Source organism: Sceloporus undulatus, chromosome 4 (assembly GCF_019175285.1).
Source record: "Sceloporus undulatus isolate JIND9_A2432 ecotype Alabama chromosome 4, SceUnd_v1.1, whole genome shotgun sequence".
In the NCBI taxonomy this organism is placed as follows: Eukaryota; Metazoa; Chordata; class Lepidosauria; order Squamata; family Phrynosomatidae; genus Sceloporus; species Sceloporus undulatus.
This window is the reverse complement of record NC_056525.1, coordinates 69,830,306-69,847,114: the sequence shown is the minus strand read 5'-3', so window position 1 is coordinate 69,847,114 and position 16,809 is coordinate 69,830,306. Positions and strand designations below refer to the sequence as shown.

Genomic DNA, 16,809 nt, shown 5'->3' with positions numbered 1-16,809 from the left:
GGTAAATAGGACATATGGGTGACAATTTCTGCAGTGTAAACTGGGTGGCTAGGAGCATCTATGGTCATGACTCTCCCATGCATCACATTAGTTATTATTGCTAATAACCACTTCAGTATTGTTTGTTTTAAGATGAGTACTCTACAAACAACCTGGTAATTCCTGTCAAAAACAGTTGTTTTTACAAAGCATATGTGGTCACTCTTCACAAAGCCTTTGGCCTAATTTCAAAAGCCTGCTACAAGTCCAGACTTCCAACAAACACTTACTTTCTATCCTGACAGCCTGCCAGGCATGAAAGAAGGAGAAAAGGGATGAGGTGGCCCTCATCTCTGATGGCTTCATCCCCTACCAACACATGGTCCCTGAGAGATTACAAAAAATTCAAAACCCAGAGAGCATCCACCTAGAATCATAGAATCATAGAATTGTAGAGTTGGAAGAGACCACAAGGGCCATCCAGTCCAACCCCCTGTCATGCAGGAAATCCAAATCAAATTGTCGAACAGCCCTTACTGTCAGGAAGTTCCTCCTAATGTTGAGGTGGAATCTCTTTTCCTGTAGCTTGCATCACCGCTGTGATCCTTGGAATAGTGGTATATTTATTATTATTATTATTATTATTATTATTATTATTATTATTATTCCGGGTTCTGTTCTCTGGAGCAGCAGAAAATAAGCTTGCTCCCTCCTCAACATGACATCCCTTCAAATATTTAAAAGGGGCTATCATATCACCTCTTAACCTTCTCTTCTCCAGGCTAAACATCCCCAGCTCCCTAAGGCATTCCTCATAGGGGCAAGGTTTCCAGACCTTTCACCATTTTAGTTGCCCTCCTCTGGACACACTCCAGTTTCTCAATGTCCTTTTTGAATTGTGGTGCCCAGAACTGGACACAATATTCCAGGTGGGGCCTGACCAGAGCAGAATATAGTTGCACTATCACTTCCCTTGATCTAGACACTATACTTCTATTGATGCAGCCTAAAATCGCATTGGCCTTGTTAGCTGCCACATCGCACTCTTGACTCATGTTCAACTTGTGGTCTACTTGGACTCCTAGATCCCTTTCACATGTAGGCTTGTTACAGACTGCCAAAATAAAGCTGCTTCGGGTCTCTTTGGAGGTATGCTGTTTAAATTATGCATGCATCCGAAGAATCCGGAAGCTGCACCAAAGCTGCACTCCAGTGCTTAGGAATGGAGTGTGGCTTTGGCGAGACCTCCAGACTCTTAGGACCCATGCATCATTTAAATAGCATACCTACAAAGAGACTCAAAGCAGCTTTATTTTGGCAGTCTGTAACAGGCCGTAGTTTCATTCAGCCAGGTGTCCCCAATCCTATATTTGTGCGTTTTATTTTTCCACCCTAAGTGCAATACCTTACATTTCTCCGTGTTGAATTTCATTTTGTTAGCTTTGGCCCAGCTTTCTAGTCTATTCAGGTCACTTTGAATTTTGATCCTGTCCTCTGGGGTATTAGCTATTCCTCCCAATTTGGTGTCATCTGCAAATTTGATAAGTATGGTCCCAATTCTGTCATCCAGGTCATTGTTAAAAATGTTGAATAGCACTGGGCCCAGGACAGAGCCCTGTGGGACCCCACTGGTCACTTCCCTCCAGGATGAAAAGGAGGGACAAAACATCTGAACCCATACAGGAGAGACTTATTTCAAGATACTATGAAGTGATTTTTATTATTGAAAAGTGTTACATGCTTCCCCCTCTTGATATTTTTAGATCTTCCTCAGCAGATCAAAGAAAACAGTCTGTGGAAATTTCCAATACTGTAAAGGTACAAGCAAATTGTATCAGATCCTGTTATCAAGCATTGTTGCAAACTGCTTTTGTTGATACCCGAAAGAAAGTCTTAAAGCAGGAGTGGGTAAAGTGTAGCCCCTGAAGTCCACTCACCCCCGACTGCTCCTTAAACTATTTTTTTAAAATGCAACCATTTTGGGGTTATTTCTCCCCCAAAAAAACAAATGCAGTAGTTTGCTTCCTCCAACTCCTCCCCCAAACCCAAAAAATGGGCTCATAATTGGCTAAAGCACTGAAATGCAACAATGCAGCCCATCAGGAGGAACCAGGGGCAGGGGAGAGAACGGTCTGCCTTAAAATAGGAATAATGTCTACTAATGTCTAATATAAACCGCAGACTGTTTTCTTTGGTTCAGAAAAGAGAACCTTAAAAGTATAAAATAATGTTTATTATTTCCAGTAGACAAAACTAGAGATACATCTCAAAGATATTAAAAGTTGGATGCTCCATTAGTCAAAAAGCCCAGCATGTTTTATCCTGTAAACACTCTTAAGGTCTTCTTCAGGGAGCTATATAAAATCATAAAAGGACACCATTTCAATACGTAACTTCACATTAGATGAAATCATAATCACATTGGTTCTTTACCTGTGGCTTCTACTATTTAGAATAAAAGTTCAGAAATTTCTCAAAGAGGAACTCTTAAACCATTCACTGGACAAGTGAAATTATACAGGTCCTGAAAAAGGCCTTTAGAGGATACATAGCCGGAAAGCTGGATGTGTTTCGGACTAATTAAACAACCACCTTTTAAACATCTTGAGATTTATGTCCAGCTGTATCCTGCAGCTTCTGCTTCTTTTATTATTTTCAGTTATAAACATCACCACAAAGCATCTTAAGAAGTTCTCTCTCTGACAGATTAACCCTTAAGAGAAAAGGAGAAAGGAGGGGCAAAAACAACCCCCTCTCCTTCTATAAAGCTTCTGTTTCAAAAAGACATTTTGGAATTTGTAATCCAGAAAGTTCATTTCTCCTGGCTTTGATGCTGACTAAGGCCACATGAGTGTGCACTGCAATCTTGTTCCATGATAAATGCTTCTTTCAAAGAATGAGATATTCTGCAGAACAGAAACTGAATTCAACCACCTGAAATGAGCTACTCAGATAGAAAGATGGATCTGGTGGAATCCGATGACAGCTAAAATTTATCTGCTCATACCATCTATGCTAATTATGCAGGAGTTACCTTATCCAGATGAAGGTAACAGGCAAAATTTATTTTGCTGAAATAATGAAGAGTAAGATGCAACATTTCAGTTTTGTACTGAAGAGTGTTTAGAAGTGATTGCCACTTCTGTACTTCTAAAACAGGGGTGTGAATCACACAGTCCTCCAGATGTTGTTGTCCTGTAACTCCCAGCATTCCTTATCACTGGCTATGCTAGCTAGGATTGATGTGAGATGCAATTCAACAACATCCAGAGAGCTCCATGATCACCATCCCTGATCCAAAAAAAAATCTTTTCTCAGACAGATAGTAAGCCAGATTCAACACCTGGCTTACACTACAAGCTGTTCTGTATAAGTGATCATTTTTTAAAAATATGCACTCTTATTCAGCAGGTGCATTAGTCTTGCAACAGAAAAATACACACCGTTTGAAAGGTATTTATTATAAAAACAAAACCCATTTTAACAAGAAGAAGAACACAGACGAAATTGTCCAGGTAAAGACCAGGGAGACCCAGATTCAAATCTCCATTCAGCCATAAAGCTTACTTGGGGGCTGTCCACACTGCAGAAATAATCCAGTCTGACACCACTTTAACTGCCATGGCTCAATTCTGGGAGCTGTAGTTTTGTGAGTCATTTAGCCTTCTCTGTCAGAGAGCTCTGGTGCCACAATAAACTACAGTTCCCAGAATTCCATAGCATTGAGACATGACAGTTAAAGTGGTATGAAGCTGCACTATTTCTGGAGTGTGGATGCAGCCTGACTTTTGACCAGTTACTACTGGTCAAAGGAAAGATCATTACTCAAAGAAAAGTTGTAATGTTGATATAATGAAGGAGTGGAAATCATACAACTCTCTAGATGGCATTGGATTACAATTGTTGTTGTTATTATTATTATTATTACTATTATTTATATAGCACTGTAGATTTGCACAGCGCTGTACATAAAATCAATTCTCATAAGCTCTAGCCAGGATAACCAATACTGAGGATGCTGTACACAGAGGATACATGTAGAATTCCCATCCTGATGCAATACATATACTGGCTCTGATAAGCTGATCAGGTCCTATTTAGTGGACTTAGGCCCAAAAAACGCTGCAGAAGTAATCCAATTTAAAGCCACTTTAACTGCGCTGGCTCAATGCTAGGGAATTCTGGGAACTGTAGCTTTGTGCGACATTCAGCCTTCTGTCACACAGAGCGCTCTGGTGCCACCTCAACATTAGGAGGAACTTCCTTACAGTAACAACTGTTTGACAGTGGAACACACTCCCTCAGAGAGTGGTGGAATCTCTTTCTTTGGAGGTCTTTAAACAGAGGCTAGATGGCCATCTGTTGAGGGTGCTTTGACTGTTTATTCCTGCATGCCCCTAGGGGTTGGATGTCCCTTGTGGTCTCTTCCAACTCTATGATCTATGATTCTATGACATCTGGAGAACCACACATTAAAACGTTTGTAAGATTTCTGAAATCAACATACATGTTCACTCTTTTATGGTAACTTTTCTCTCTCTCCCCCGCCTCTAAAAAAACCATGTGATGAAATGCTAGTTTAATATGTACATTTTCACCACTGGCCTGTATTCCTTGCCTATGACCAATTTCACAATCTTTCCCAGACCCGGAAATAAACCCATGCATAGATGCCACCCAAACTCCTCTTCAGTCTCTGCTCCTGTCCCTCTCCACCTTCTTTATTGTTGTTTGCCTTAAAGTCATTTCCAACTTATGACAACCCTAAGGAGTTTTCTGGGGCTGAGAGGGTGTGACTTGCCCAACATAGCCCAATGAGTTTCTGTGGCCGAATAAGGAATCAAACCCTGATCTCCACGCTCAAACCACTACATCACTCCTGCATCACCATTATTCCATAAACTCAGTCCATATTACAATCCTCTTCTTCGAAGGCTTTCTTTTTTGTTTCAAGTTGTCCCTTCTTCATTTGTACATTGGACTCTCTATTCTCTAGTCTCACCTCCTGCCCTTCACAATCTCTAAAGTTCAGCCTGAGGTTATTATTATCACACAGGAACATAGCTGTAGCCAAAAAACCATCTCCTGGTTTTTATGTCACCATAGTATTTACATTTCAAAAAGATTTCTTGGATTACACAGTATGATCACCCGTTCACTAGAAATTCTTCTCCCATGAGAACAGCACACTAAATATGATTATGATCTCAGGATTTTATCCCAAGAGGAACAGTCAATATTATTTTTGCTTTTTAAAAAAAAAATAAAAAAAGGCTGAGAAAATGTTCTGGCTGCCCAAGAAAAAAATAAGTTAAATAGTATGACAAGTTTGCTATTTAAACATCTGCCTTACTGTTTTTCCATTTACTTTGCTGTGTAAAGGTCAGTAAATATCGCAGCAGCCTTCTATTTACAACAATCGCAAACCTGGTTTATTAAAAGACTTATTTAGTTAATCAGGGATGTATGGTTCTATACATGTTGTTGGACTATGACTCCTGTAATCCCCCACTACTGGCTATGTGGCATGGGATGATGAGAGGTACAGTTCAACATCATTTGGAAAGCAGTATGTAACCCATCTAAGAGAGTCAGTGTGATAGTAGTTTGAGCCTTAGGCTACAACTCTGCAGACCAGAGTTCAAATCTTCACTTGGCATGTAAACCACTGGAGCACCCTGGGCAAGTCTCACTCTCTCAGCCTCAGAGGAAGGCCATGGCAAACACCCTCTAAGCAAATCTTTCTAAGCAAAACCTGTTATAGGCTCATCTTAGGATCACCTTAACTCAGTAACTACTTGAAGGCACGCAACTACATTCCCATCTAATATAGACCAGTAAGATTTTTTTTAAATGTATTTTGTAAATTTCATATCCTGTTTCTCAGATATTTTCCATAGTTTTCATAGTACATCCTTAAAGTAGCAGTAATGTTACTTTCTGTACATAACATGTTTCCCCCCTAAATGAATAAATGCTCTGCTTTAAGTTAGACTCCTAATGCATACTTTCCAGACAGTAAGCCCCACTGGGCACAGTGAGAGTTTATTCTGAGTAAACAAGCATAGGAACACCCTGCCTATTGCTTTAAAAGTAATTAATAAATTTGCCAATCCTGCACATACATACAGCTCCAGTATCACACAGCCCTAAGGGAATGGGGTGGGTTGGTCAGATAACAAAGAAGAAGAAGGCTGAATCAGTAGTTAAACTGAACGACTCAGCAGATTTGGAAGCAATCCTTTGCTATACCCTGTTTCTGTGTGATCCTGGACAAATCAAGGACAGGAGAAGTCCCAAAGTGCTCTAAAGAGTGAATGCATCTTAATTGTACTGATAAATAAAAAAATGTAACTACCGGAACAAAACAGCTGCTTCACTTGCTATGATTGGGGATGTTTCAAGACAGAGAGCTCCTAACATTGCCACTCAAAAGGCACTGTGCAACTTCTCTGTCTTTCCCTCCTTAACAGAAAAGACAGAAGTTGAGCAAAAACAGGAGAGGGAGAAAGATGAATGAAATCAAGACCACTCCAAAAATGTCCCACTTGAGGCTGGGCAACTGCACAACAGAACCTTCCGCTGGAAATTCCCTGAGCTAAACGGCTTCATGCACTGTGAAGAAAAGTACAGGTAGCTACCATGATTCCAGATTGCACACTGACTTAACTGAGGAAGTTCTAATTCTGTAGTCTGAGCTTGTGCACTTTTTTTAATGCTCTGTTTGCAAACTGTGCTGAGAACCCAAGTATGATGTTTACAAAGGATCCATATTTGCCAAAGATAGGAGAACTAAAGCGTACAGAAACCGGAAACAAAACAGACCTTTTTGTTGTTGTGTGCCTTCACATGGACTCTAATTTATGGTGACTGTCATAAGGTTTTCTTGACAAGATTTTACTTAGAGATTTATTATTGCCTTCCTCTGAATATCACCTACAGGACCTAAGCAGTTTTAGGCAATGCTATTCAAGATGTTGAACAGCATGGACCAGTATCAGTCCCCAAGCGATCTGCAGTTGGTCCCTAGAGAGTTTTCAGGATAAAAGAAAAGTGTAGCTAATGGGCAAAAATATACTGCAGTGCCATTCCCTGGCACACGGGAAAAATAAACTGTGGTCCCCCACATCAGACAGCTTAAGAAGTACCAGTGTAGGGTACTGATTTGTCATTCTCTTGTCACTGGGAGTCCTCCTGATGCTCAGCCTCCCCATGACCTGTCAGCTTCTGAAATTTCATTTAACCTAAAGAAATTTCCTATTTGAAAGGAAACAAAAATGAAAACAGTCACCAGCAAATCTGATTTTGTGCCTTCTATCAAATTATGTGCTTGTGCAGCAATCAAGTATCCCTGACATTACTCCTGCCTCACTAGAAGAATAAACTGGAGTTTCAAGGATACTATTGTGGTGTGGGGTTTTTCTTTCCCTTATCACTTTTTCTTATTAAAGATATTATGGTGCTGTTGGTTTAAAGAGTGTGGTTAAAATAGTTCCTATTCAATGTTCGTGTTATTATGCTGGGCAAGGCTGTTGGTTCCATTGATCGCTATCTTACTACTGCTGGATGCTATTCAGAGGCTAAAAGCATACCTCATGTTCCATAGAGGGTGTGTCAGTGAAAAAATTCAAATTATTTTGTGGGAGCAGGTGAGGTCCTCAAAGGTATCCTGGAGGGTTAATGTGGCCCCCTAACCATTCACAGTTGCCATAAATTAACACATCAGCAAAAAGAGTATACTAAAGTCACACTCTCTATTTACTACACAGAGAAAGTTTCTAAAGCCAAGATGTTTTATGGAACCAGAACTAGTTGTTGGCCATTTATTACAAGGATGGGAACAGAAGACAAGATTCTGAGCCACTGACACCGCCACATATAGCTCTCCTTGCATTCACTCTCTGCTGGGGACAAATGTGAAACAAATGGAGGAAGAAGCATTTAAGAGGAGTAATTTAGAACTGCATATCAATGGTGGGGTTTAGAACAGGGTTCCCAAATTACCATCAGAACATTGCCACTTCAGAAGAACTAAGACCCAGGGTGCTGGGAATGCAGCATTTTGGGAACCAGGTAGATCAACATTATTCTGCAGTAATGATTATGCCATGCAAGGCCCTCAGCTCCAGGCAGAGGAATGGAAATGTCATTGGGGACTGCAGCAATCTCACATTGTTCAGGATTCAAAGAATCCTGGAAATCTGTTGAGGAAGTCATGAAATAAGACATTTCAGGAGAAATACACAATGTAACAAGCCTCTTCCCCTAATGTTGTGTGTGTGCCTTCAAGTCACTAGCCTACGGGACCTAGTATTCATTGGCGGTCTCCCATCCAAGAACACATGTTACAGTTCAGAACATAACATTTACCCTTAACACCATGATCCCCATCTTCAAAAATATGTAGCCCTACACATCTAAACACCAAGCCATCCAAAATATGTCCCATCTATATACACAGATTAAACAGGGGCAGTATATTTTTAACTACCAGCTGCCTGTGCACCCATAGCTCCATAGGGATAAAATCCAAGAGCTTTAAAGGATACATGAAAGAAAAGCAGATGGAGCAGCAGTCAGTAGGCTCAAACGCTCTGTTCCTCTGTCATTCAAGTGCAGTTCCCATATGCCTACACAAAGCAGATGTACTAGCCCATGAAGCTGAGGGGTTGGGGGTTGGGAGTATTTTTAAAAATGCAGACTTCCACATTTTTCACAAAAGACAGAGATGCTGCAAGAGACAGAATGCTCAAACAATGACTAGGAAGCATGTAAATATCACTTCTATGCTGGCTGTTCTCACAAATTAAATACAAAGCTCTGTAGATACTAATCTGTATACCCTAAGCAGGAAGGCAAAAGCAAATCTAACAGGAAAGTGCAGGCAGTCCTTAATTTCCCTATACATCATCTCTTATCTAGGGAGTACAAACTGGCCACAGTTGCTCACTAGGAATTAAATTCATTGTCTATATGCTCAGATGCCATGTCATCTTTATTTTTCAGGACCAAATTCCATATTTAATACACATTAGCATAAATCAGAGCCTGATTTAAATTAAGCCACAGAGTTTTAAACAGAAATACTCAGAAACTGGTATTTGGCTGTCTTTTGCCAATGTTTATTGTCTTACATCAGGCAGGTACAGCTGCTATTAATGTCTGTAAACCATTCTAAGCAAATTTCCCATAACTTATACATTAGTGGGAAGGGGATGGAACTATGTCTCTTTCTAACGTATCAGTAACAGGGGTGGGGGAGATGAATCAGAGGCTGCACCTGCACTGCGAAATAATACAGTTTGACACTGCTTTCACTCTCTGTGCTCCATCCTATAGAATTCTGGAACTTGTAGTTTGTTGGGGCACCAGAATTATCTGACACAGAAAGCTAAATATCTTACATAACTACAAATCCCAGAATTCCACAGCAGTGAACCATGGTGGTTAAAGTGGTGTCAAACTGCTATAATTCTGCAGTGCAGATTAGCCCTGAGGCCTAGATATCATGTTATTCTCCCAATCCTTTAGGGGCAGCATACAAAAACATTCCCAGAGAACCCCTCAAAAATCATCCTCATCAACAGCCCAGCATCTTAGGGGTCTCTACTGAAAGCTCAAGTCAGGTATTTCTGATCTTCCTTGAACAGATGATTCAGACACATTAATGCTAAGTTTTTGAAGAAGAAGCCATGTTAGTCTGTTGCAGTGTAAAAAGAAGAAAGGGAGGGGAACATATCTAGTATGGGTCTCCACTATTGCATATACAACAAAAGAAATCTCTTCAGAGAAGGCTTTGCTTTCATACATCCATAATAACAATCCACCATAATGCTCTAAAAGTTCTGCATCACCTCTCACATCCCTTTGAAGATTTAAGATGAAGGTCACAATTTGCATCTTTCTGGGCCTAGTTTATCCCACAATTGTATCAGTATGCCTAACAATTTGAGGCTTTTATATCACTCTGTATTGTATCTGAAGAAGTGTACTGCTACCCAGGAAAGCTTCTCCTAAAAAATTTTTTTTAAAATAGCAATTAACTTAAAGGTGCTTCTAGATTCCTCCCTCCTCACCTTCCTTTCTCCTTTTTATTAATGATAGGGAAGGGGTAAGCTCTCTCCTTCCTCTCCAACAGCCAAGCATGTGGCCTTCTATGTTCCTGCCCTGTCCATTCAAACACACACACAGGGCAGCACATGTGTACCTGCAAGCAAACCAGTCCATCCTGATGCTGTTTGAGGTGCCAATCCTACACACACTACCCTGCAATCCTACACACACTACCCTGAGATCCTCTACCTGCACACTACCCTGCAATCCTACACACACTACCCTGAGATCTTGTACCTGCACACTACCCTGCAATCCTATACAAACTATCCTGAGATCCTGTACCTGCACACTAATCTACAATCCTACTCTACAATGCTACAGACTATCCTGAGATCATATACTTGCACACTACCCTGCAATCCAATATCCACTACTCTGAAATCCTCTACATGCATTCTATCCTGCACTCCTACATACACTGCTCTGAGATCATATATCTGCACACTATCCTGTAAATCCTACACACACTACCCTGAGATCCTGTACCTGCACACTACCCTACAATTAAACCCTACAAACCTTTACAGACTACCCTGAAATCATATACCTGCACACTACCCTGCAAACCCCATACATACTACCCAGCAATCCTATATACACTACTCTGAAATCTTCTACTCATACACTACTCTACAATCCTACATACACTATTCTGAGATTATATACCTGCACACTACCATGCAATCCTATACATACTATCTTGAGATCATATACCTTCACACTACCCTGCAAATCCCATACGCACTATCCAGTAATCCTATACACACTACCCTGAGATCCTGTACCTCCACACTACCCTACAATCCTATACAGATTACCCTGAGACTACTTGCACACTACCCAGCAAAGAAAGCACACTACCTTGAAATCATATACCTGCCCCTTACCCCGCAACCCCTACATACACTGCCCTGAGAGCCTATACCTGCAAACTACCCTACAGACCCCATATATGCTACCCTGCATTCCTATACACACTGCTCTGAAATCCTCTACCCCCACATTACTCTGCAATCCTACACACACTACCCTGAGATTATATACCTGCACACTATACACACTATCCTATACACACTACCCCACTAAGGCTTTGTCTCTCCAAGTCTGCCCAGCTAGGGCTTGTGAGCATCTAGAGAAGGCAGCAGCCATGGGCCTAAGGAAGCAGGAAACACATCATCCAAATACAGAACAAGGGAAGGAAGAGCCGGGTGTGTGTGCAATGCATTACCAGGGAGGAAAGCTCTCCCTCCATTCTCTTGCAAAGGGATGGATGGGGAGGGGAAATGCCATCCACCCACGCTCACCTCCTCCTCCACTACTTCCTCCTCCTCCGAGGGCAGCTTGAAGGCTTGCCCGTTTCCTCAGGGGTGAGCCAGTCTTGGGGGGCACGGTGCCAGACGACATTTTCCTTGCTGCTGATGCTCCGGAGAGAAGGCTGCCAAACCAGTGCTCTTACTACTACAAAGCTCTCAGTCAGCAAAGAGGCAGAGCCTCAGCTGCCCCCGCCCCTGGGATGGGATGGGAAGGGAAGGAGTGGGGAGGAGGAAGCCCAGTTCGGGGCGGGGGGAGACACCAGGCACGTCCTCCTTTTCCAGGACACGTCCTACATTCCAGCCTTCTCTCCAGGAGGAATTCCAAAATGTCCCCCATTCAGAGCAGGAGTCAGAAGCAAGGGCTGATATTTGTATCTGTATTAGTATTTTTGGCTTTCTTTAAAAGTTTGGAATGTCCTCCATTTTTCCTGAAAGCCCTGCATTTTTTGCTGTACATTCCCGCTTTCTGTCCAGGGGGAATCCCCCAAAATGGGATGTACTAAAACAAATGGCAGTACTTGCCCATAGGGAAAGCCATCCTTGCTCACAGAGAGTCATAGGGAAATCCTTGCCTATAAAGAATAATAGGGAACACTTGACCATAGGGAATCATTGGAAAATACTTGCTCATAAGGAATCATTGGAAAAGATTTGCCCATAGTGAATAATTGGAAAATACTTTCCCATAGGGAATCATTGGAAAATACCTGCCCATAGGGAGTAATAGAACACTTGTCCATAGAGTATAAAATGCCCGTAGAGAACCATTGGAAAATACACTTGTCGCTCCACATCTGCAGCTTTCACCTTTGCAGCTTTGATTATCACAGATTTTATCAATATGTTCTCTCTAAGAATATCTAAGTCCTCCTGCGCAACTCTATGGTCAACTTTAGCCAAAAGTTGCACTGAAGGACCTAAAGATTCCTAGAGAGAACACTCCACTAGGCATTTGTAGCTCCTCCAGCACAATTCTTTGGTCAGTATCTGGCAGATGTTGACCACAGGGTTGCATTGGAGGACCTAGAGATTCCTAAAGAGGTGTTCTCTCAGGTAGTGATTTTGTTATTTGCGGTTTTTCCAAATTAACAGGGGTCATGTGCCCCTAACCCCAGCAAATATGGAGGGATGAGTGTATTTGCCCATAGGGAATCATTGGTGAACACTTGCCCATTGAGAATCATTGGAAAATACTTGCCAATAGAGAATACAGAGGCTGGGTTGCTAAACCATTCAAAAGGAATCCATTAATGATTCTCTATGGCCAAGTATTCTCCAATGATTCTCTATGAGCAAGTATGGCTTCCTTATGGGCAAGTGCTGTTATTTGTTTCAGTAGTTCCCTTCCAAAATGTCTCCCTTTGAAGCATCACTAAGAAGCATAGGTTTATATTTCTATGAGTGTTTTTTTAGCTTTTAATTATGGAATGCATTTTTCTTGAAGGCCCTACATTTTCACGGTGCTTTGTCCTTCTTTGTGGTTAGGACTTCTGGACACTCTGGCCCAGGGGGACCAGACACATCTCCTTTTCCAGGGCATGTCCTATATCTCAACTTTCTGTCCAGGAGGCATTACAAAATGTCTTCCATTTTGATCAGGACTGAGTAGCAAGCATTTATATTTCCATATTTGTGGGGTTATTGAGCCTGGGGAGCAAGAGACCTCAACCGATCTTGGAGCCCCTTTGAGACTAACTGAAAGAAAAAAGTTAGCAGCATGAGCTTTCATTCCTCAGATACTTCCTCAGATGCATCTGAGGAAATAGACTTAAGTCTACGAAAGCTTATGCTGCCAACTTCTTTCTTTCAGTTAGTCTCAATGGTGCTACAAGATCGGTTGAGGTCTCTTGCTCCCCAGCCTCAATAACCCCACAAATGCAGGGGAGATGGAAAGAGAAGAAGGCCTCTTGTCACCCACACACCCCATCAATTGGCTTTCCAAAAGGAGACTCAGGCTACCTGGATCCTCCTGCATCCAGTCAGCAGAAATAATCTACTTTGATGCCATTGTAACTGCTATGGGTCCATGCTATTTAATTCTGGGAACTGTTATTTTGTGGGACTTTTATCCTTCTCTGGTTGCATCTGCACTGCAGAAAACAATCTGCTTTGACACCGCTTTAACTGCTGTGGCTCCCTGCTACAGAATTCTGTGAATGCTAGTTTGTTGGGTCACCAGAGCTCTCAGGCAGAGAAAGCGAAATGTCTTACAGGACTACAAGTCCCAGGAGTCCATAGAATTGAGCCATGGCAGTTAAAGTGGTGTCAACCTGAATTATTTCTGCAGTGCAGATGCAGCTTCTGTCAGGGAGCTCTGGTGATACAACAAACTACAATTCCCAGGATTCCATAGCATTAGCCATGGCAGTAAAAGTGGTGTCAACCTGGATTATTTCTGCAGTGCAGATGAAACCCCAGGCTGCAGTCTCTTCAGTCGTATACTGCACAGAATCTGCCTCTGGCTGTTGTTGTTTTTTCCACCCAGGGCTGGAAGTGGCAATGTGGGGCCTGGGATTCCCCCCAAACAGAAAGTCACACTCACTAACTCCTCTCTGCCCCCCCCCCTTCTATAATTCACTTGGAATAATTATGCCCTCTGGCTCCTTAATCACTTCCACTGACACACTCCCACTTACATGCATGCATTGCAAAGACTGTGAGAGTGTGTGGGTGTGGAGCAGCCTCTCTATGCTTAGCCTTCTCTGCAAGGCAAAAGGGCCTTCAAAGTGGGCGTACATGTTGAGTAACTAGAATTAAAAGGATCTTGAAAATGGTCCCGGCTTTGCCTTACTGAAAACAAGCTTAAATTTGTTACTTGCATTGCCAAAGGGTGTCCAGGTATCCATGGCACAGCCCACAACCCCAAGGGTGGGCAGGTAACATAATATCCCTCCAAATATTGTTGCATTGCAACTTCACCATCAGCCCAAGTTCCTCCAGGGTGAAATGGGAACTTTGCCCCCTCTCAAAGTACTATCTATGTGCCACATTATCATCATATTTCCCAACATGCCAGAGACAGGTAGTATCTTTGTGCCACATTATCATCATATTTGCTTGATTTCCTGGAAACCTATGGTGGGTCACCAGCTCCTGGCTCCCACACCCCCATTTTGAGAAGTATTACACTAGCCTGCATGCCTAGTGGTGAGGAGTGATGGGAAGTGAAATCCCAAAACATCTGAAGTGTTGCAACATTTTAAGACCAAACACAGACTGTGACACCTTATTTGGCCTCGGAGGGCAGCCCACTTGCAAAGGGATCTTGGAGCATGTTTGAGACTAACTGAACAGAAGAAGCTGGTAGCATGAGCATGAGAAACGTATATATAAATCAGGGGGCGAAAAAGATCTTGCAGCACCTTTGAAACTAAAGTCCAAAATACACTGCAGTTTGAGACTGCTTTAACTGCCCTGGCTCAGTGCTAGGGAATCCTGGGAATTGCAGTTTATTCTGGCACCAGAGCTCTCTGACAGGGAAGGCTCAATGTCTCACAAAACTAGTTCCCAGGATTCCCTAGCACTGAGCCAGGGCAGTTAAAGCAGTCTCAAGCGGCACTGTTTCTGCAATGTGCTTTGCACCTTAGTTAAAACCTTCCTCACGCAGATGAAGACATGGGCTCAAGTCTAGCTCAATGCTGCCAGCTTCTTTCTTCCAGAATTCAAAAATATAGCCATGTTAGTCTGTAGAAACAGGACGCAGAGAGATCTTGTAGTAGCACCTTTGAGACTCACTGAAAGAAATTGGCAGCATGAGCTTTCATAGACTTCAGTCTGCAATGCATCTGAGGAAGTAGACTTAAGTCTACAAAAGCTCATGCTGCCAATTTCTTTCTTTCAGTTTGTCTCAAAGATGCTGCTCCAAGAGCTCTGTGCGCACTTGACAGCCTGACTATGCTGGGGATGGGTTATATGGGGTTTTTAGCTGGGTCCAGCGAATGGATTGAAACTGCCGAGGGCTGGACCTTGTCAAGACTTCTTTCTTTCTTTTTTCCTTCCTTTCTTCCTTCCTCAAACATTCATTTCTCCCCCGGAAGCCTGGTGGGGCCTCAAGAAGAGCCTCCTCCATTTCGCCATCCGCCCAAAAAGGCAAGGCGGAAACATTGGGCTGAAGCCTTCGTTCTCAAGGAGAGCAGACGTCCTCCTTTCCCCGGACGCGTCCTCCATTTCCATCTTCTGTCCAGGAGGAACTCCATAGCCAAGCCGGGATTCGAACCCAGGCCTCCCAGTGTGCTAGTCTAACGCTCATCCATCATCATCATCTTCTTCATCATATTTATATCTCTTTCCCCCCAAAACTGAGACTCGAAGCCGCTTACAATTCACAAGCAGAAACATTCCAAAAGGTCCAAAACACACTGCAGAAATAATCCAGGTTGAGACCGCTTGAAGTGCCCAGGCTCAGGGCTAGGGAGTCCTGGGAACTGTAGTTTAGAGCTCTCAAATAGTCTCACAAAACTACAGTTCCCAGGATTCCCTAGCCCTGAGCCAGGCCAGTTCAAGCGGTCTCAAACCGGATTATTTCTCCAGTGTGGATGCAGCCCTGGAGTGTTTTTCGCTTTCCTTTGAGCAGGTCCTCCATGGGTCTTGAAAAGGTCCTCCATCTGAGGGGTCCTTGTCCTCCTTTGCCTTGGCAGCCACTGGGGGCGACCATTGGGGAGGGAATGGCCAGGAGCTGCAGGAAAAGCCCCAGGTTTCTTTTGGTGCAAAGCCTTCCTTACCTGAAGCCATGCTGCTGCTGCTGCTCTTGGCTGAGGCTCCCAGGAGTCACCCAAAAGCCGAAACCCGCAACCACTGAGCCTCACAGCCAAAGGGGAAGCGGGTTGACCCCAGTATTTCCAAACCCCAGAGTTTCCACTCAGGATTTAAAAAAACAGAATCCCTGTTTTTGGCCTGAGAGCTGCAAAGTCAGGATGCAAAGCTGTGGAGGAGAAGGCCAGGCAGCCCCTTGAAGGTGTGGCTCCTTCTTCTAGGCAGGCCTACTTGGTGCAATGAAGTTGTGGGGCACAGGTAGAGCGTACTACAACTCCCCCACACTCCTCCCAGCCCTGGGCGGGAGCAAAGGAAAGGGTTGCTCAGCTTCACTCCACGAAATTCATCTTTCAGTCCAAGGAGTGGCGCCATCTCGAGGAAAAGTTGGCATCCCTCAAGGCAGGCTGAACAGAGGCCCTCGCCACAAAGGAGGACAAGGCACCCTAACATCTCGGCCCTTCGAGGAAATTATAGGGTTTTCCAAGAGGAAAGCTCAAAAAAGAGCCTCACATTCGCACTACATAATAAACCGGTTTTCAAACCACTTTAAAGTGTAGTTCTTTGTGGGTTTTTCAGGCTATGTGGCCATGTTTGAGAAGAGTTTATTCCAGATGTTTCACCTGAAAAACCCACAAGAAACTATGGATGC

The 16,809-nt window shown here is 43.0% G+C and overlaps 1 protein-coding gene across 3 annotated transcripts in view; it reads right to left on the bottom strand.

The window, feature by feature from the left end:
• AMPD2 (adenosine monophosphate deaminase 2) overlaps nucleotides 1-16,414 on the bottom strand; it is a 61,567-nt gene extending 45,153 nt beyond the window's left edge. For 2 of the 3 annotated variants that reach the window (XM_042462746.1, XM_042462747.1), the window contains exon 1: nucleotides 11,400-11,565. In XM_042462746.1, the coding sequence (XP_042318680.1) occupies nucleotides 11,400-11,499 (100 nt within the window). In that variant the 5' untranslated portion in view covers nucleotides 11,500-11,565. Of the gene's footprint in view, nucleotides 1-11,399; nucleotides 11,566-16,129 lie in introns of those variants that run through there. The other variant, XM_042462748.1, reaches the window with a different exon arrangement.
• Between the last annotated feature and the right edge of the window lie 395 nt (nucleotides 16,415-16,809).